The sequence below is a fragment of the Uranotaenia lowii genome, chromosome 1, assembly GCF_029784155.1.
Source record: "Uranotaenia lowii strain MFRU-FL chromosome 1, ASM2978415v1, whole genome shotgun sequence".
NCBI classification, from domain to species: domain Eukaryota; kingdom Metazoa; phylum Arthropoda; class Insecta; order Diptera; family Culicidae; genus Uranotaenia; species Uranotaenia lowii.
In genome coordinates, this window is record NC_073691.1 from 194,115,563 (window position 1) to 194,137,340 (window position 21,778).

General features: G+C 32.1%; 1 protein-coding gene across 1 annotated transcript in view; it reads left to right on the plus strand.

Moving 5' to 3' along the window:
- LOC129742071 (proteoglycan Cow) overlaps positions 1–21,778 on the plus strand; it is a 445,000-nt gene that overhangs the window by 366,291 nt on the left and 56,931 nt on the right. Inside the window, exons 4-5 of the mRNA XM_055733918.1 lie at positions 197–229; positions 5,092–5,675. Of these exons, the coding sequence (XP_055589893.1) occupies positions 197–229; positions 5,092–5,675 (617 nt within the window). The remainder of the gene's footprint in view (positions 1–196; positions 230–5,091; positions 5,676–21,778) is intronic.

A 21,778-nucleotide genomic window follows, 5' to 3' on the forward strand; every position in this document is an offset into this window, starting at 1 on the left:
GAGAGAGAGAGAGTTCACTTTGAAAGTTGGTGGAGCGCCAGCCAGCCAAGATGCATAAATAAGTAGCAGGACTCAAGAATTTTCCTGCACCAGGTTATATTTAGTTGTATTGTTGAAACTCATTTGCCAAACTTCCCAAACTGAGTGCAAACTTTTCAATCTCCAAATCTAACTTTTGGTTTATTTTTATTTTCAGATTCATGAGCAGCTACAACACACTGTCAAACAGGTATGTTCTAATAAAACTGTAGAACTTATGGTTTTTTTTTACTAATTTTATAGCTCAATTCTATTTTCTGTGTTTCAATTCTGAAGGTAAAAAAAAAACAATACAATAAAATAAAAAAAACATAAAAAAAAATTTAAAAAGAAAAAAAAAATAATTAAAAAACAAAAAAAACAAAATAAAATTGAAAACAAAGAAGAAATTGTAAAAAAAAATATTTAAAAAAAATTATAATGTGATTCTGATGAAGGTACACCGGGGTAGTTGTAGACGATTGGAGTTCATTTTTTTCCCCAATTTACAATTAAGAATGTTAAAATTAATTGTAATCTTACCAATAACTGTAAAACAGGTCGATTTCGACAATAACAAATGTTTACAGCGGCTTTTTGTTTACGTTCGATTTTTCTTCTACGAATTCGAGTTTATGTGGCTCATTTTAAGGTGATATTTTCTCGATAACGTAATTCTCTGCCGATTAGATAATGCAAAATCGCCAGAGAGATCGTTACCAAATTAAAACAAACAATCAGCAAAACCAGCCTTAAAAACCTGCGCTGCCTAAGCCAATCCGTCTTTTTCCTCCGGAAGGCCAAATCAAAACTAACAATCAGCTGCAGCAATCTTCATAATCTGCGCTTCTTAAGCAAATTCCGTCTTTATTCATCGGAAGACCAAATCAAAACCAACAATCAGCAGCAGCAGCCTTAAAATTCTGCGCCTGCTAAGCCAATTCGTCTTTTTCCACCGGAGGCCAAATCAAAACAAACAATCAGCATCAGCAGCAGCCTTGAAAATCTGCGCTTCTTAAGCCAAGTCCGTCTTTTTCCACAGGGGGGCCAAATCCAAATGAATAATCAGCAAGACAGCCTTGAAAAATGCGCATTCTGAGCCAATCCTTATTTTTTATCGGAAGACCAAATCAAAACAAATAATCAGCAGAAGCAGCCTTAAAAATCTGCGCTTTCTAAGCCAATTTCGTCTTTATACATCGGAAGGCCAAATCAAAACAAACAATCAGCAGCAGCAGCCTTAAATTCTGCGCTTCCTAAGCCAATCCGTCTTTATCGACCGGAGGCCAAATCAAATCAAACAGCAGAAGCTGCCTTAAAAATATGCGGTTCCATCTGCGCCTTAACATCTGCGCTTCCTAAACCAATTACTTCTTTTTCCACGGGGGGCTAAATCAAAGTAAACGATCAGTAGCAGCAGCAGCCTTAAAAATTTGCGCTTCTTAAGCCAATTCCGTCTTTCGTCACCGGAAGGCTAATCCAAAACAAACAATCAGCAGCAGCCTTGAAAATCTGTGCTTCTAAAGCCGATTCGTCTTTTTCCACCGGAGGCCAAATCAAAACAAACAAACAATCAGCAGCCACAACCTTCAAAATATGCGCTTCCTAAGCATATTCTGTCTTTATTCACCGGAAAGCCAAATCAAAACGAACAATCAGCAGCCTTAAAAATCTGGGCTTCTTATGCCAATTCCGTCTTTATACACCGGCATACCGAATCGAACAAACAATCAGCAGAAGCAGCCTTAAAAATCTACGCTTCCTAAGCCAATCCGTCTTTTTCAACCAGAAAACCAAAACTAAATTAACAATCAGCAGAAGCATCCTTAAAAATCGGCGCTTTTTAAGCCAATTCCGCCTTTTCCACCAAAAGGCCAGATCAAAATAAACAATTAGCCACTGCAGCCATAAAAATCTGCGATTAGTAAGCCAATTCAGTCTTCATCCAACGGAAAGCCAACTCAAAACGAAGAATCAGCAGTAACAGCTCTACGCTTCCTAAGAGAATTTCTTCTTTATCAACCGGAAGGCCAAATCGCAACAAAAAACCGGCAGCAGCAGCCTTAAAAATCTGCATTTCCTAAGCCAATCCGTCTTTTTCCACCGGAAGGCTAAATTAAAACTAACAATCAGCAGTAGCAGCCATAAAAGCCTGCGCTTCCTGAGCCAATTCCGTCTTTTTCAACCGGAAGACCAAATCAAAACGAACGATCAGCTGCAGCAGCCATAAAAATCTGCGCTTTCTAAGCCAATTTCGTCTTTTTCCACTGAAAGGCCAAATCAAAACGAACAATCAGTAGAAGTAGCCTTAATATTCGGCGCTTTTTAAGCCAATTCCGTCTTTAACCACCGGATAGCCAACTCATAACAAACAATCAGCAGCGGCCTTTTGAGAATTTGTTTACATTTACAAAAATTCAAAGCAGATTCATAAACAGAAAAATAAATAAATTTAGCGCCTCAGTGCAAAAGTATACCGCTGATATTTTGGTAAACTCAGTTCGGAAATGACGGCAGTTTATAATTTTTTTTCCCTGAGGGGGTATTTCTATGATTATTGCTGGACGATGATTATTCCAGAAGACTGAAAATTGTTCAAAAGTAAAAAGTAATTGTTAGAATCATTTATTCTAAAACGTTTCCTAGAGGCATACACCAAGTAGCAGCAGGTTGAAATTACAAAAAGTTGTAACGGTTCTTGTAAGAAGGACAGATCCAAAGCGCAATTTGGAAATAAAAACCCCCTGAGAGGGGCAGTACATTGGATGAAAGTACAAATACCCGAAGAGGTGGAGTACTTGAATGAAAGTTCAAACCCGCTGTGAGGGGCAGCACTGGAATAAAAGTACAAACTTCTTGAGAGGGGCATTACTGGAATACAAGTACAAACACCCTGAGACCTGCAGAACTTGAATGAAAGCACAAACCCCCTGAGACGGGACAATACATTGAATGAAAGTACAAACCCCTCTGAGAGGGGCAGTACTGGTATAGAAGTTCAAACTCCCTCAGAGTTGCAGTACTCGAATAAAAGAACAAACTCGCTGTGAGGGGCAGTACTGGAATAAAAGTACAAACTCCCAGAGAGGGGCAGTTCATTGAATAGCAGTTCAAACCTCCTGAGAGGGACAGAACTGGGATAGAAGTACAAACACTCTGAGAGGGGCAGTACTTTAATGTAAGTACAAACTTCCTGAGAGGGGAAATACATTGAGTGGATGTACAAACCCCCTAAGAGGGGCATTACTGGATTAGGAATATAAACCCCTGAGAGGGACAGCACTTGATAGGAGAAAGAAAACCCCTGAGAGGGGCAGTACATGGAGTTAAAGTACAAACCCCCGAGATAGGCAGAAAATACAAAGAGGGACAGTACCTTGCATAGTAGACTGAATCGATTTGAGGTCATTTTTGAATTTCTCAAACCCTGGGGTCTAAACAGCTTTGTCTTGGTCCAAAACTCATCCATGATTTTTTGCAGAATTTTTAAGTAAAGTTTACATTAGTAAATTTGAGCTTTTAGGTTTGTATGGGAAAATTGAATATTTTGTACTGAAAAATCCTCATCATTTTTGTTTCTTCTGTGGGACCGAGCCAGCTGAAGATTTTTTTGCCAATTTATAAAATTCCTAAAGGAAATTTTCCGTTGAACAACTTTGTTGGAGAGCCATGTCAATTGAATTTCATGTTTATCAATGTGAAAAGACATTCCCCTGTTAAACATCTAAAAACTTTGTTGCCTAAAAAGATACGAAGTTACGGTCTTCGACAAAATTGTTCAACAGAAAAATTTCCTTTAGAAATTTTATAATTTAGCACAGAAACCATAAGCTGACTCAGTTCCACAGAAGAAACAAAAAAGATGATGATTTTTCAGTACAAAATATTCAATTTTCCCATACAAACCTTAAAGCTCAAATTTACTCATGTAAACGTTACTTAAAAATTCTGCAAAAAAATGTGGATGAGTTTTGGACCAAAACGAAGCTTTTTAGACCTTAGGGTTTGAGAAATTCAAAAATGACCCCAAATCGACTTAGTATATTGCATAGTAGTATCAGAATTATAAAACTTTTCAGGAGGATGACAAAAATTATGCTATTTGGTATTACTTGCGAGGATAAGAAGCTCTGAAAAGCTCGAAAGGAATCCTGTAGAGCATCCTCTAGTTCCTGCGAAGATAGTAAACTGTAAAAATATACAATGTATGATAAGCTCTTAGAAGCTGTAATTAATTCATGTGTGTCTAGGTCTCTGAGAAGTAATCTATGGAGTGGTCTTTGTGAGAGTTATAATCTGTAAACATTTTTTTTCATGCTTGATCAAAAACCGATTTGTATAAAATTTATAGTTTAAGAAACCTCGTACGTACGTAGCTCAAATATGTTTTTGAGTAGAATTCAGTAAGGTGGCACCCAAATGGGTGATGTAGAGTTTCAAAAACCGACCCTTTACATTTTGTAGATCGGCCCAAAAAACTGACCTGTGCAAAATTTCAGCTCAATCGGACTTGATTTACGGGTGCCTCAAAGCGCTCAAAGTTTTGGTTTTTTACCCTCAAAAATCACCAAAGGGGGACCAAAGAAAATCAAAAAAATTAAACTTTTAATCTTTATGCCAAATGACTCAAAAATGCATAAAATGATGAAAGCTGGTGTCATCTCGAAAAAAAGTTGTGTTGTCAAAAATCGACTTAAAATTTTTAAAAATCACCAAAGGAGGGAGACATGAATTTTGAACAAATCTAAATTTTAATTTTTATGCCAAATGAGTTAAAAATGCATAATACGTCGAGATCTGATGATATCTCGAAAAAAAATTTGGTCAAAAATCAACTTTCTGAAACTTAATACGTTTTCTGAAATACGGCCAATATTTCGAGAATCAGTTTTTCACAGGCTAAATCGATTCATACGATAAAAAAAAAACTATCCTCACCTACCCCGGTGTACGCTTTTAAGAAAAATTTTAATCCGGAATCATCAGCTTGCAAAAGACCGCCCAACTTTTCAGCAGTCATAAATAAACCGCCTTTTTTTTCTATCTCTTTTTCTTTCTCTCGTTTGATTGCAGGGAGGAAGTTCTGACCAAGAGCAAGTACCTGGAGGAGGAGGAAGCGAAACGCAAGGCGGAAGATGCCGAACAATCCGGATTGATTTCGGGTGGTGGCTCCAGCAGTGGCTCCAGCAACAATGCGGCTGAAACTAGAAGTATTAGTAGCAGCAACAGCAACGGCAACAATATAAACAATGAAAGGAACGGCAATTCGGGAGCCGATTCTCTGGACGGGCTGATGAATGGAGCCGGAAGTGGTGCCAGCAGCGGGGGAAGTGAAACCATCGGCAATGGCGCGAGTTCCGGTTCGTCGCTGTTGAATGGGGGAGTGGATGGGGATGACCTGATGCAGCAGGATCAAGAGGATCCGAACGACGACGACAGTTCCTCGCAGGACGACGACGTGTTCTACGATAGCAACGGCGGGGGCGGCGCCGAGAAGGAAGAGGAAGAAAATTGCAAACCATGTCCGGTGGTGAAGCCGACATTCCTGTGCGGAAGTGACAACCGAACGTATTCGTCGCTGTGCCGGATGGATTACCACAACTGCATCCACGGAAGTGCAATTAAAGTGAGCTGCAAGGGATTCTGTCCGTGTAAAGGTGAGTTTGCAAAACTTTGCCCCAGGCGCTCTTGCTTGAGCAGGACACGACACGATGCCAGGGCGTTTGGTAAATTGAGATTTTTTTCTGCTACATCACGTCAGAAAGTCAGACCAGTGCGGCTGACCATTAGTCATTGTCTCTTCAACTGCGTCGGTGGACAGAAAAAAGTTAACCCCTTTGATCGTCCTAAAACTGTCGCTTCCCATCCGGGTAAAGTTGAAACTAAGCAAAAGTATAGTTTTTCAACTCACTTCCGGTTTTTATGCTGCAGGTTTTGCTCCCACTCATTTTCTCCTCTCAAAGTGAATAAACTGGCGGAAAGAAAAGTTTCATGCACCTGTTAATTTCAGTTGGCTGGATTCTGCTGAATTTTTCCTCCAACAAACAAACGCTTCTTAATTCAATTCTCTTTGAAAATTAGCCAATTTTGTGTTGGTTTTCAACATTATTATTGTTAAATATGTAGAATACAACCCCAACATTAGAGGCCAAAAGAGCCTGGCGAAACTGGGCTGAATTTGGACCAAAAGCCTGTCTCCGCCGAAATTTCGATGTCTAACATTTAAAGAACTAAGAACTTTTTGGCCATGACAAAATGTCATTTGGTCAAAAAGTCCAAAGGTCTTAAAAGTTTTAAAATTTCTGAAAATTTTTATACGTATTCGAAATTTGTCATATTTTTACGTTTATGAATTTCATTTACATTTTTAAAATTTTTGACAGTTTTGACATTTTTATATTAATCAAATTTTCGACATTTTGAACAATTTTTGAAATTTCTAACATTATTGACTTTTTAACACACTTTTGACATTTTTAACTTTTATTTTAGACATTTTGACACATTGACAATTGTGATAATTTTGAAATTTATAACTTTTTTACATTTTTAATGTTTCAATTCATTTCATAGGTGCCAGGTGTACTGATTTTTCGAGTTTTATCTGATTTTCGAGAGACCACACTGATTTTAAAGACCATTTCTAACGGTCTTTAAAATGGGATGAGTAGTCCTGATTTTCAAAAAATATATATCTATATATATAAAAAGCAATTTCTGTGGGTTTGTTTGTTTGTTTGTTTGTTTGTTTGTTTGTTTGTCCTCTATAGGCTCAGCCGTCTTAAGAGCTAGCGAGCTGAAATTTGGCGTGGATGCTTATTAGGGCCAGGAATGATGAAAAATGTTTTCAGATTTTCGGATTACCCATTCTGAAGAGAGTCGTCCATACAAGACAAATATTGTTTTCGCGATATTAACGTTACTTTTCGTCGGTTTGTGTTGAAAATTTGCACATGAGTGTTTTAAAAGATGAGCAATTGATTTCAGGTATCAAATTTTGTGGAAGGGGTCAGCAAAAGGGGTCGTCCATATTAACTGTTCACTGTTTTTGCGATATTGACGTTATTATACATCGTATTCAGATGAAAGTTGGTACGCGATAGTTTTGAGTGGCGGTCAATCGTTTTGAGGTATCAAATTCAGTGTAAGGGGCTGGCAAAGGGGGTCGTTCATATTAACTTTTCAATATTATAGTGATATTGACGTTTTTATACATCGGATTGGGATGAAAATTTGCACATAGCAGTTATTAGGGACAAACAATTGATTTCAGGTATCAAAATTAAAGTCAGGGATCGACAAAAGGGGTCGTTAATATCAACTATTCACTGTTAATGCGATATTGTCGATATTCTGATGAAAATTGGATCACGAGAGTTTTGAGGGACAAGCAATCGATTTCAGGTATGAAATTTAGTGTAAGGGGCCGGCAAAGGGGGTCGTCCTTATTGACCTTTCAATATTTTTGCAATATCGTCGTTATTATACATCGGATTGGGATGAAAATTTTTGAGGGACGGGCAATCGATTTCAGATGTCAAATATTTTGCCAGGAGTCGACGAAAGGTGTCGTCCATATTAATTAATTTTTAAATGATTTTAGCCATATTGACATTATTATGCAATGGACTGCTTTGAAAATTTGCACACGAGAGTTTTGAGAGAAGAGTAGGATTTCAGATATCATAGATTGTGTAAAAGGCCACCGAAAGAGGTTTAACTTTTTGGCAGTAATTGCGCTGTTATGCAACGATCGAGTCGAAATTTATATACGGCGGGTTTTTGACACGGTCAATGTAGGAATCAATTTCAAATTTAGTAGCAGACGACAGAAAAAGTGATCGTTCAATATTTTTGTAATTTTTACTTAACCGTAAATTCGGAAGTGCATCTGGAAAATGCTTGACAATTGACTTTTATACAAACTGTTCATGACATATTCCAAGTTGAAAGCGAAACGGAGTTCTTATGGGATCAGCTAGTTATAAATAAATTTAAAGTTAAATCACTGGACTGGACACACGATATGTTTGATAACTTTTCCAGCAGTACGCAATATCGATTCCAGGGTGCGCATCGATCACGTTTGATGAAAGTTGGGCCACCCAACTTTCAAGGAAAATAGGCAATATCGATTATACAATCGGGTTGGACGGGTAAATTTTCCTACGTGATTTTTGTTTGTCAAATTTTACATGGTTCGCAATACCGGCAAAAGGTGGCAAAACAGACCGAAAATGATCGAACTTTGGTTCTAAGTGTCATGTCAGTGATTAAATGATGAAAACATCAAACAATTCTTTAATAAAACAGTTAAACGGCCAACTAACCGATTATTATCTTCGTATCAGATGATATTCAAATGGTTTTTTGCATATGAACCGCACTAAGATTCAGCTCGCCTCAAACTATTTAGAGTTACTGTAAATTGAAATAAATTCGATGGGTTAGCGTGTGTCGAATACTTTTGTCCATCAGTGTACATTAGACTGTTCAGAATCGGGTCAAAATAAATATCAAACAATTTTGGGTTCCTTTTGAGCCCAAAAACAACTGTGCAAATTTCGGTGGCTCTATGATTTGAAATGGACTGTAGCAAAAAAAAATTCAAGTAGTTTAATTTTAGGATAGTTTTAGTTTTTAGTTGTAAGTTTAAAATATTTTTGACATTGCAGGATGTTCTCCTACATAAAAATACATTTACTGCGCTCAGCAAATTTAAGTCGAATAAATAAATTTTAATGTTAGTAAACTATAGGGTTCTGGGCAGTTCATTATTGAACCGAACACCTAATTTAATGTAATTATATAATATAAATGTAATGATGATTGGTACGAATAAAGACATCTTTAAAAAAAAATTAAACAAATTCAAAGTTTGTATGAAAATTAGTATAAAAAGAGACTTTTTTGTTCAAAACATATTAAAGCCTGACAATTGCACTACACTCAAATTCTTCTCAAATCTTAGTGCTGAAGATGCGTGTGAACCTCTAAGATGCGTCAATCAAAAGTTATAACGATTTCAAAATTGAATAATTTTTTTCCACTTTTTTTTTCTTTTTTAAATGGCACCCCTGCACTGCATGTTGGGTAGGAGCCATTATACGTTGGAAACAAGCAGGCGTGTTTCCCAGAATAAGTGTTTTCGTATCATTGGTTTTTGATTTTCGTAAAAGGTGGTAAAACGTTTTTTTTGGACTGAAAATTGTTTCTGATAAATTAAAAACCCCTCCTACCTCGGAAAAAGGAGGTGGGGTCCTATATAAAATGGACTTAAAATATCAAATTTCATAGAAATCACCTGGAAAATGATCGATTTGTTTCGTATTTTACGTCCATTTTATGAAGGACCCCTCCCCTTTTCGAAGTAGGAGGGATTTGTAATTTATCAGAATAATTTTCGGCCCATAAAAGCCGGTTTAGCAACTTTTAAGACAATAAAAAACTAATGATACGAAAACACTGCATATGGAAAAACACGCCAGCTAGTTTCCAACGTATAATAGCTTCTACTCAACGTGCAGTGCAAGGTTGCCGAAATCACAGAAAAATAATCACAAAACATTGAGAAAAAATTCGTCACAGATTACAGATTTTCTAAATTTTGTGCTGATTTCTAAAATTTTTAACTTTTTTGTCACTTTCGATTTTCAATTACTGAATATATGAACAGAATTTTTTCGGCAACCTTTGTGCAGGGGTGCCATTTGAATAAATGCGAAAAATATCAAATTAAATTATTGAATATTGAAATAGTCATAACTTTTGATTGACGCATCTTAGAGGTTCAAGGTTTTCGGCAAAGTTATTCCTTGAATCTTTTTTCATTTCTTTATTGCTTTTGCCAGACCTTTTTTGACTGATTTGTTGATGGAAACGATATTGTTCTCATGAATCGTCCAAAATTTTATAGAAATCGCATTTCTAGGTTCATGCCTGAAATTTTGTACCTCGCGTAACTTTGGACCCCATCGATAGAACTTTTCGAAAATTTCAGATATGCCAATTTCATATTTCAACAATCACTCTGCAAAATTTGAATAACAAATGTATCGTATTTTCTGAGATATTGCAGTTTTAATGAGAAAAGTCCAAAAAGGCCAATTTTTGTAGAATTACCGTTTCTCAGGTCACACAAACTTCAGAAAGCTCCAATTTTGTGATATAGAGCCCTATTACATAAAACGAGTCGAGTAACTCGGCTCGACTCCAGTCACTGTCTAGTCGGGCGAAATGTCGTATTACGGTAGTCGAGTGAAACTGATCGAATTAAAAAACCGGATCAAAGCAAACTTGGCTCGGTAAATCGTGACAGCTGAGTCACTAACTTTCAAGCAGTCGACTCAGTCGAGCTACTCGACTATAATTCGACTCGACTCGACTTCTGTAATACCAAAATGGGTCACTCGAGTAAAATGACTCGTGACTCGTCTTATGTAATAGGACCCAATTTCTATACAATTCTATTAATTCAAAATGTGAAACGAACTGACCTCTCTGGCAGTTCATCTTTATGATTCTTTTTTTTAAGGGGGAGTAGGGTCTAACACTTTCAAAAAATCGATTTTTTAATTTTTTTATTTTCTTATTGTAAAACATTTCAAGAATGTTGTGTCAAATTTTCAAGTCAATCGAAGCAAAACTGTAGAAATTATCGGCCTTTATCTCCTCTCATCTAATACTGCAAGAGAGAGAGCAGAAACTTCAAACGCGTTTTTCTCGAAAGCACATTTTTTAAAGTCCGTGGACATCGTCATTTGAAAACTACTTATCCGATTTTTTTCAAATTTGGAACATATTTTCTACATATAAAATACCAGACCCCAACGTTTTTCTTTTTTTTTTAACTTTGGGGAGATTTTACAGATAAAAAATGATGGATTTTTTTGTGAAAAATCGTAGTTTTTACTTCAAACAGCCACAAAAATTTCATAATTTTTTTTTAAGTTAAATAAAAACGTTGGGGTCCAGAAAAACATCTATTAAAAATATTTTGCTCTGATTTTTTGACGTCAGATGATTCTGTGCTGAGATACAGTGTCCACCGCAAATCCTGTTTTCTAAAAGGCATCCTCGAAAGTGCTCCGTCACCGGCTCATTTTTCAATATTTTTCTACGAAAAAATAACTAAATGTTTTTTTAACAATGCTTTGTATAATGCAAAAAATTTGAAAACATTTGTTTGAACGATAGCTCTAGAAAAAAAATCGTGGAAATGGTATTTTTTTTTACCCGTTAGACCCTAAACCCCCCCCCCCCCCCCCTTTAACGGCTTCCTTGCATCAAAATATTCGAGCACCTGAGGTTTCAATAAATATTTCTTACATCTTTCAAACTGAACGCTGCTCTTTCAAGCTAAAACTTTTTCAAAAGTTTTTAAAAACAATGTCACTTCGAGGAAAGGTTAGAAATAAATTTTCCGTGAAAATTTATCAATCCAAGAAATGCTTAAAGCTCTCTCGTATTTTGTGGGGGTTCGCTTTGGCAATAGTATCGATTTTGTCTAGACAAAGTTTCAAACCTTCTGCACTTATTATATGTCCCAGAAACGTCAACTTATTAAAAAAAACTTACACTTTTAAGCTTAACTTTAACAGTATATCTTATACCAAATATTATCAAGTCTTACATTCTTTCTTATTTCTACCAGAAATAAGAACGTCATCTAGATGCCGATACTCCTTCTAAACCTTGTAGGACTCTATCCATTACAGACTGAGAAATAGCCGTGAACGAAGCGCTTCCTTGAGGAAGTCGATTATAAGTATATGTATGTATGAAACCTTTGATGGGGGTTTCTAATTTGAGTATAATTCACGCTTAATGTCAGATTTTATTAGAGTAAAGTTCTGTAATTTATCGGACATTTGTGACGATGAAAAATAAATTGGAATTTAAAAGAAAAGAAAAACATCCTTGTTTAGTCCAGAAAAGCTTATGTGTTCGATGTTTATTCTAGGGCTCGAACTCACGAACATCGGCTCTGGAGGCAACTGACTAGTCAACTGTGCGGTTAGAGTTTTATGACTCAAGCAAAATGTATCACTTTTACATCAGCCTGTATATTATAAATTCAAAATTTAAAACGAACTGACCTCTCTGGCAGTTCATCTTTATGATTCTGTTTTTTTTTTAATTCAAATGGGCATTTTAAATTCACCGACCATAAATAGTAATGCCTATCAAGCGGTTATCTCCGCTTCGCACTTAATGAAAAACGCAAAGTGAACCAACATTGAGCATTTTATTTTGTTTTTCCGCTTGACCAGACACACCAGTTAACAAAGTCCCAACAATAAGGTCCATCAGGCAGGCAGGAGGACGACACAGTAAATACAGACAAAATGCACACAAACCCAGCCCGAAAAACGTGCGCCTTCCAGCCAGAATTATCCTCGCCGGGTTTCCCGGAAGCGCTGCCAACTGGAATTGCGCTGATAAAATCCGAAGGGGGTTAGTTGATATTCCATTATTTCGGGAAGTTGTCGCTGTTTGCGGAACACTTTTTAGCTCTCCTTTTTTTTTGGTCTTTTTCATCGGAACCATCCAAACGAAGAGCATATTTTGTTGTCGTACCTTGGTGGTGGTTGGAATTTGGCCAAAGTGTCCAATAACCGTGCCCGAAAGGCAGCAACGAGAGAAAAGAACGAAAAATCTATAACAACCTTTCCCTATGCCAGGTTTCGGCCGAAACAGACCCGATGACGACACTGACCCACCATTATTGGGAACCGTATGAATGAAGTGTGGAGTGTTTGCTCTGTGCACGCGATGGAGCGTAGATAGAAGCTTTTGACCTTTCCTACAGAAAGGTATAGTTATCGGTCGATTTGGGAGATCATTAATTATGGGTCTAAGACGTACATAGGTACCTGAGTCAGCTTGTCAATTTTTTCAATTTCGTAAATTTTGTAATTTTTGTCAATTTTGTCAATTTTGTCAATTTTGTCAATTTTGTCAATTTTGTCAATTTTGTCAATTTTGTCAATTTTGTCAATTTTGTCAATTTTGTCAATTTTGTTAATTTTGTTAATTTTGTCAATTTTGTCAATTTTGTCAATTTTGTCAATTTTGTCAATTTTGTCAATTTTGTCAATTTTGTCAATTTTGTAAATTTTGTCAATTTTGTCAATTTTGTCAATTTTGTTAATTTTGTTAATTTTGTCAATTTTGTCAATTTTGTCAATTTTGTCAATTTTGTCAATTTTGTCAATTTTGTCAATTTTGTCAATTTTGTCAATTTTGTCAATTTTGTCAATTTTGTCAATTTTGTCAATTTTGTCAATTTTGTCAATTTTGTCAATTTTGTCAATTTTGTCAATTTTGTCAATTTTGTCAATTTTGTCAATTTTGTCAATTTTGTCAATTTTGTCAATTTTGTCAATTTTGTCAATTTTGTCAATTTTGTCAATTTTGTCAATTTTGTCAATTTTGTCAATTTTGTCAATTTTGTCAATTTTGCCAATTTTGTCAATTTTGTCAATTTTGTCAATTTTGTAAATTTTATAAATTTTGTAAATTTTGTAAATTTTGTCAATTTTGTCAATTTTGTCAATTTTGTCAATTTTGTCAATTTTGTCAATTTTGTCAATTTTGTCAATTTTGTCAATTTTGTCAATTTTGTCAATTTTGTCAATTTTGTCAATTTTGTCAATTTTGTCAATTTTGTCAATTTTGTCAATTTTGTCAATTTTGTCAATTTTGTCAATTTTGTCAATTTTGTCAATTTTGTCAATTTTGTCAATTTTGTCAATTTTGTCAATTTTGTCAATTTTGTCAATTTTGTCAATTTTGTCAATTTTGTCAATTTTGTCAATTTTGTCAATTTTGTCAATTTTGTCAATTTTGTCAATTTTGTCAATTTTGTCAATTTTGTCAATTTTGTCAATTTTGTCAATTTTGTCACTTTTGTCAATTTTGTCAATTTTGTCAATTTTGTCAATTTTGTCAATTTTGTCAATTTTGTCAATTTTGTCAATTTTGTCAATTTTGTCAATTTTGTCAATTTTGTCAATTTTGTCAATTTTGTCAATTTTGTCAATTTTGTCAATTTTGTCAATTTTGTCAATTTTGTCAATTTTGTCAATTTTGTCAATTTTGTCAATTTTGTCAATTTTGTCAATTTTGTCAATTTTGTCAATTTTGTCAATTTTGTCAATTTTGTCAATTTTGTCAATTTTGTCAATTTTGTCAATTTTGTCAATTTTGTCAATTTTGTCAATTTTGTCAATTTTGTCACTTTTGTCAATTTAATCAAAAGTCGACAAAAGTGTCGACTTTGTAAATTTTGTCTTTTTTGTAAATTTTGTAAATTTTGTCAATTTTGTAAATTTTGTAAATTTTGTAAATTTTGTAAATTTTGTAAATTTTGTAAATTTTGTAAATTTTGTAAATTTTGTAAATTTTGTAAATTTTGTAAATTTTGTAAATTTTGTAAATTTTGTAAATTTTGTAAATTTTGTAAATTTTGTAAATTTTGTAAATTTTGTAAATTTTGTAAATTTTGTAAATTTTGTAAATTTTGTAAATTTTGTAAATTTTGTAAATTTTGTAAATTTTGTAAATTTTGTAAATTTTGTAAATTTTGTAAATTTTGTAAATTTTGTAAATTTTGTAAATTTTGTAAATTTTGTTAATTTTGTTAATTTTGTAAATTTTGTAAATTTTTAAATTTTGTAAATTTTGTAAATTTTGTAAATTTTGTAAATTTTGTAAATTTTGTAAATTTTGTAAATTTTGTAAATTTTGTATATTTTAGCTTAGCTTAGCTTAGCTTGGTTGACTACTCATATCCACCTTGAATCATTGAACTTGAAATGCTGTGTAGATATGATCATTCATCAAAAATATACAAAAAAAAATGAAACTTCTGATAACATATTTATCTAGTTCTTTACTCAACTTACGCATTTCAAATTCCATGATCGCTGGCGTGGCTAAGCAGAACAAGTTCTACCTCGCCAATGGTTGCTACTCCGTGATTAATCGAGGCCATCAATTTTGCACAAAGTCCAAAAGAATGGTGCTTGGGATTAGCAGTACATTCTCAATGTACAAAACTCATGCTCTCCTATTCTATAAATGATTAATAACGGCGCCGGCCACGTCCTAGTAGTCAATGGGGAAAAAGGAAGGAATGTTAGTATGATACTCTATAGGTTCAACTAGCAACCTCATGCTCCTGCATACTCCAAAAATAGTTTTGAAATAGTCAGAACCAGAGATAAGTTAGTATCACAAACTATGGAAACCGTCTATACGTCTGCGAATCCATACTCAAGCATCAAAGGAAGGAGTTGTGTTAGTTAATGAAAGGTAGAGATCAGGATCCATTTTGGTGAATGGTGCGATCGAGTTTTCCTACACCTCCTATGCTCCTAGATATTTCCTAAGGAATCTCCTATTTCTATCTTTGAGGCAGTGATAAGAAATTTAATAGAAAATGAAAAAAATATTCTAAAATTTTCTAAGCTAACTTGTTTTCCTAGCTGTTATTCCTGCTACATTAATGTATTTTCAAAAACGACTTTTCAGGGTAAAAATACTTCTATCAAACTTCAAAGAATATTTATAAGGAGACATAAAGAAAACTAAAGTTTTGTTAATGAATGAAGTGATCCTCTATTTTTGTTTATTTTACTTTATCAATTTGTTATGTGAATTGTGATGATTGAATAAGATTGTTTTTGGAAACCCATCAACATAAATCAACTCTTTGCCTCACAAGTATGTTAACGGTTATTTTAGTTCCTTAATTAAGGTCGATACTGTTGTTTCTGTTAAATGATTCTCTTGTTGATAAATTTGCTATATTTATGTTATCTTTGTATGACAAGAATGCCTACCCAAAATTGGATTGCAAAACGTTTCTATTCAACAACATACATGCCAAAAAAAAACTGGTCGAAAAATTTTTAGTTGAATGTTTTTTTATTTCTATCACTAAAAAAGGGGTTGTCAGTTCTTTTATTTAAAAACTAACTCAACTCATTCAAAAAAATATTAGTAAAAAAACCATTATCCGGTATCGGAGAAAAATCTGGGATCAAAAACGGTAGCATTCTTGTTGTGATCTATTTTGGGCGATAAACTTGAATCTTTATCTTCATTAGCAATGATTTTTTTTCAATTTTTCACTTTATGTAAATTTGTAATAGCAAAAGTCTCGCCCGACATCTTCGAGAACTGTTTATATTTTTAAACAAAAAAGTGTAAAAGAACCGTTTTCAAAACTAGTCGTGTGTCATCGGTTGAAAACATAAAAAAATCCAAAGATTTAAAAATAAAAAATAAAAAAATCAATCTTAAATAAAAAATATTCGGAGATTTTAAAAATTTCTTGTTTGTTTTAAATTTAAAAAAAAAAGATTTGTTTTCAACCACACCGAATGTTTATGTACAAACAAAGGAAGCTTGCCAAGACGTGGAAAATTTTCATTTTTCCCAAACCCTTAAAGATTAAAGTTTAAAAAAGAAACTAAATAAATAATAAAATAAACATAAGAAGGATACTTATCTTGTAGGTTTCAGAATAGCATCCATTCGTCATAACTTGGTTGCAAAAAAAAATTATCCTTACAACTCATCAGCGAACGAGTGAGACGGTCAACAAAACCACATGAACGCCGGTCATCGTTAGAGCGAATGAAGCGAAAATCGAGAAAAAAAACACCCACGCATAGTTGAACAGAAACTTTCACTAGAGTAAACAAGTTTTAACTTTAAATTTCAGACACCGGGGGACTTATCACACAAAATATTACTATGTTTCGGTCACAAATTGTAAATTACACAAACTAATCATATTTTTAACGAAAACGATCCAGAATTTCTTTAAAAGCAAGGAATTAACGCGGACACGTTAACAAACCTGACTCAACTGACACCGAAACTCTCGAAGTCCTCCCAGAAATATCAATTGCATATATTTTCTAAACTTTAAAATATATCGATCGCAACAGAAGCTCCGGAATAGTTGAAATTAACAGTAATTTTTCATTCGCGAGAAAACAAACGGGAGAAACGCGACGGCGAAAAAAAAAAACACACCCGTTCTTGAGCACGGCTTGCTGCGATCTCTTTGTAAATTTTGTATATTTTGTAAATTTTGTAAATTTTGTAGATTTTGTAAATTTTTTAAATTTTGTAAATTTTGTAAATTTTGTAAATTTTGTAAATTTTGTAAATTTTGTAAATTTTGCCAATTTTGTCAATTTTATAAACTTCATCAATTTTGCCAATTTTGTAAATTTTATACATTTCATAAATTTTGTAAATTTTGTAAATTTTGCCAATTTTGTCAATTTTATGAATTTCATCAATTTTGCCAATTTTGTAAATTTTATACATTTCATAACTTTTGTCAATTTTGTCAATATTGTCAATTTTGTCAATTTTGTCAATTTTGTCAATTTTGTCAATTTTGTCAATTTTGTCAATTTTGTCAATTTTGTCAATTTTGTCAATTTTGTCAATTTTGTCAATTTTGTCAATTTTGTAAATTTTGTAAATTTTGTCAATTTTGTCAATTTTGTCAATTTTGTCAATTTTGTCAATTTTGTCAATTCTGTCAATTTTGTGAATTTTGTCAATTTTGTCAATTTTGTCAATTTTGTCAATTTTGTCAATTTTGTCAATTTTGTCAATTTTGTCAATTTTGTCAATTTTGTCAATTTTGTCAATTTTGTCAATTTTGTCAATTTTGTCAATTTTGTCAATTTTGTCAATTTTGTCAATTTTGTCAATTTTGTCACTTTTGTCAATTTGGTAAATTTAATCAAAAGTCGACAAAAGTGTCGACTTTGTAAATTTTGTCTTTTTTGTAAATTTTGTAAATTTTGTAAATTTTGAGAATTTTGTAAATTTTGAAAATTTTGTAAATTTTGTAAATTTTGTAAATTTTGAGAATTTTGTGAATTTTGTAAATTTTGTAAATTTTGTAAATTTTGTCAATTTTGTAAATTTTGTAAATTTTGTAAATTTTGTAAATTTTGTAAATTTTGTAAATTTTGTAAATTTTGTAAATTTTGTAAATTTTGTAAATTTTGTAAATTTTGTAAATTTTGTAAATTTTGTAAATTTGGTAAATTTTGTAAATTTTGTAAATTTTGTAAATTTTGTAAAATTTGTAAATTTTGTAAATTTTGTAAATTTTGTAAATTTTGTAAATTTTGTAAATTTTGTAAATTTTGTAAATTTTGTAAATTTGGTAAATTTTGTAAATTTTGTAAATTTTGTCAATTTTGTAAATTTTGTAAAATTTGTAAATTTTGTAAATTTTGTAAATTTTGTAAATTTTGTAAATTTTGTAAATTTTGTAAATTTTGTAAATTTTGTAAATTTTGTAAAATTTGTAAATTTTGTAAATTTTGTAAATTTTGTAAATTTTGTAAATTTTGTAAATTTTGTAAATTTTGTAAATTTTGTAAATTTTGTAAATTTTGTAAATTTTGTAAATTTTAAAAATTTTGTAAATTTTGTAAATTTTGTAAATTTTGTAAATTTTGTAAATTTTGTAAATTTTGTAAATTTTGTAAATTTTGTAAATTTTGTAAATTTTGTAAATTTTGTAAATTTTGTAAATTTTGTAAATTTTGTAAATTTTGTAAATTTTGTAAATTTTGTAAATTTTGTAAATTTTGTAAATTTTGTAAATTTTGTAAATTTTGTAAATTTTGTAAATTTTGTAAATTTTGTAAATTTTGTAAATTTTGTAAATTTTGTAAATTTTGTAAATTTTGTAAATTTTGTAAATTTTGTAAATTTTGTAAATTTTGTAAATTTTGTTAATTTTGTAAATTTTGTAAATTTTGTAAATTTTTAAATTTTGTAAATTTTGTAAATTTTGTAAATTTTGTAAATTTTGTAAATTTTGTAAATTTTGTAAATTTTGTAAATTTTGTAAATTTTGTATATTTTAGCTTAGCTTAGCTTAGCTTGGTTGACTACTCATATCCACCTTGAATCATTGAACTTGAAATGCTGTGTAGATATGATCATTCATCAAAAATATACAAAAAAAAAATGAAACTTCTGATAACATATTTATCTAGTTCTTTACTCAACTTACGCATTTCAAATTCCATGATCGCTGGCGTGGCTAAGCAGAACAAGTTCTACCTCGCCAATGGTTGCTACTCCGTGATTAATCGAGGCCATCAATTTTGCACAAAGTCCAAAAGAATGGTGCTTGGGATTAGCAGTACATTCTCAATGTACAAAACTCATGCTCTCCTATTCTATAAATGATTAATAACGGCGCCGGCCACGTCCTAGTAGTCAATGGGGAAAAAGGAAGGAATGTTAGTATGATACTCTATAGGTTCAACTAGCAACCTCATGCTCCTGCATACTCCAAAAATAGTTTTGAAATAGTCAGAACCAGAGATAAGTTAGTATCACAAACTATGGAAACCGTCTATACGTCTGCGAATCCATACTCAAGCATCAAAGGAAGGAGTTGTGTTAGTTAATGAAAGGTAGAGATCAGGATCCATTTTGGTGAATGGTGCGATCGAGTTTTCCTACACCTCCTATGCTCCTAGATATTTCCTAAGGAATCTCCTATTTCTATCTTTGAGGCAGTGATAAGAAATTTAATAGAAAATGAAAAAAATATTCTAAAATTTTCTAAGCTAACTTGTTTTCCTAGCTGTTATTCCTGCTACATTAATGTATTTTCAAAAACGACTTTTCAGGGTAAAAATACTTCTATCAAACTTCAAAGAATATTTATAAGGAGACATAAAGAAAACTAAAGTTTTGTTAATGAATGAAGTGATCCTCTATTTTTGTTTATTTTACTTTATCAATTTGTTATGTGAATTGTGATGATTGAATAAGATTGTTTTTGGAAACCCATCAACATAAATCAACTCTTTGCCTCACAAGTATGTTAACGGTTATTTTAGTTCCTTAATTAAGGTCGATACTGTTGTTTCTGTTAAATGATTCTCTTGTTGATAAATTTGCTATATTTATGTTATCTTTGTATGACAAGAATGCCTACCCAAAATTGGATTGCAAAACGTTTCTATTCAACAACATACATGCCAAAAAAAAAACTGGTCGAAAAATTTTTAGTTGAATGTTTTTTTATTTCTATCACTAAAAAAGGGGTTGTCAGTTCTTTTATTTAAAAACTAACTCAACTCATTCAAAAAAATATTAGTAAAAAAACCATTATCCGGTATCGGAGAAAAATCTGGGATCAAAAACGGTAGCATTCTTGTTGTGATCTATTTTGGGCGATAAACTTGAATCTTTATCTTCATTAGCAATGATTTTTTTTCAATTTTTCACTTTATGTAAATTTGTAATAGCAAAAGTCTCGCCCGACATCTTCGAGAACTGTTTATATTTTTAAACAAAAAAGTGTAAAAGAACCGTTTTCAAAACTAGTCGTGTGTCATCGGTTGAAAACATAAAAAAATCCAAAGATTTAAAAATAAAAAATAAAAAAATCAATCTTAAATAAAAAATATTCGGAGATTTTAAAAATTTCTTGTTTGTTTTAAATTTAAAAAAAAAAAGATTTGTTTTCAACCACACCGAATGTTTATGTACAAACAAAGGAAGCTTGCCAAGACGTGGAAAATTTTCATTTTTCCCAAACCCTTAAAGATTAAAGTTTAAAAAAGAAACTAAATAAATAATAAAATAAACATAAGAAGGATACTTATCTTGTAGGTTTCAGAATAGCATCCATTCGTCATAACTTGGTTGCAAAAAAAAATTATCCTTACAACTCATCAGCGAACGAGTGAGACGGTCAACAAAACCACATGAACGCCGGTCATCGTTAGAGCGAATGAAGCGAAAATCGAGAAAAAAAAACACCCACGCATAGTTGAACAGAAACTTTCACTAGAGTAAACAAGTTTTAACTTTAAATTTCAGACACCGGGGGACTTATCACACAAAATATTACTATGTTTCGGTCACAAATTGTAAATAACACAAACTAATCATATTTTTAACGAAAACGATCCAGAATTTCTTTAAAAGCAAGGAATTAACGCGGACACGTTAACAAACCTGACTCAACTGACACCGAAACTCTCGAAGTCCTCCCAGAAATATCAATTGCATATATTTTCTAAACTTTAAAATATATCGATCGCAACAGAAGCTCCGGAATAGTTGAAATTAACAGTAATTTTTCATTCGCGAGAAAACAAACGGGAGAAACGCGACGGCGAAAAAAAAAACACACCCGTTCTTGAGCACGGCTTGCTGCGATCTCTTTGTAAATTTTGTATATTTTGTAAATTTTGTAAATTTTGTAGATTTTGTAAATTTTTTAAATTTTGTAAATTTTGTAAATTTTGTAAATTTTGTAAATTTTGTAAATTTTGTAAATTTTGTAAATTTTGTAAATTTTGTAAATTTTGCCAATTTTGTCAATTTTATAAACTTCATCAATTTTGCCAATTTTGTAAATTTTATACATTTCATAAATTTTGTAAATTTTGTAAATTTTGCCAATTTTGTCAATTTTATGAATTTCATCAATTTTGCCAATTTTGTAAATTTTATACATTTCATAACTTTTGTCAATTTTGTCAATATTGTCAATTTTGTCAATTTTGTCAATTTTGTCAATTTTGTCAATTTTGTCAATTTTGTCAATTTTGTCAATTTTGTCAATTTTGACAATTTTGTCAATTTTGTCAATTTTGTCAATTCTGTCAATTTTGTGAATTTTGTGAATTTTGTCAATTTTGTCAATTTTGTCAATTTTGTCAATTTTGTCAAT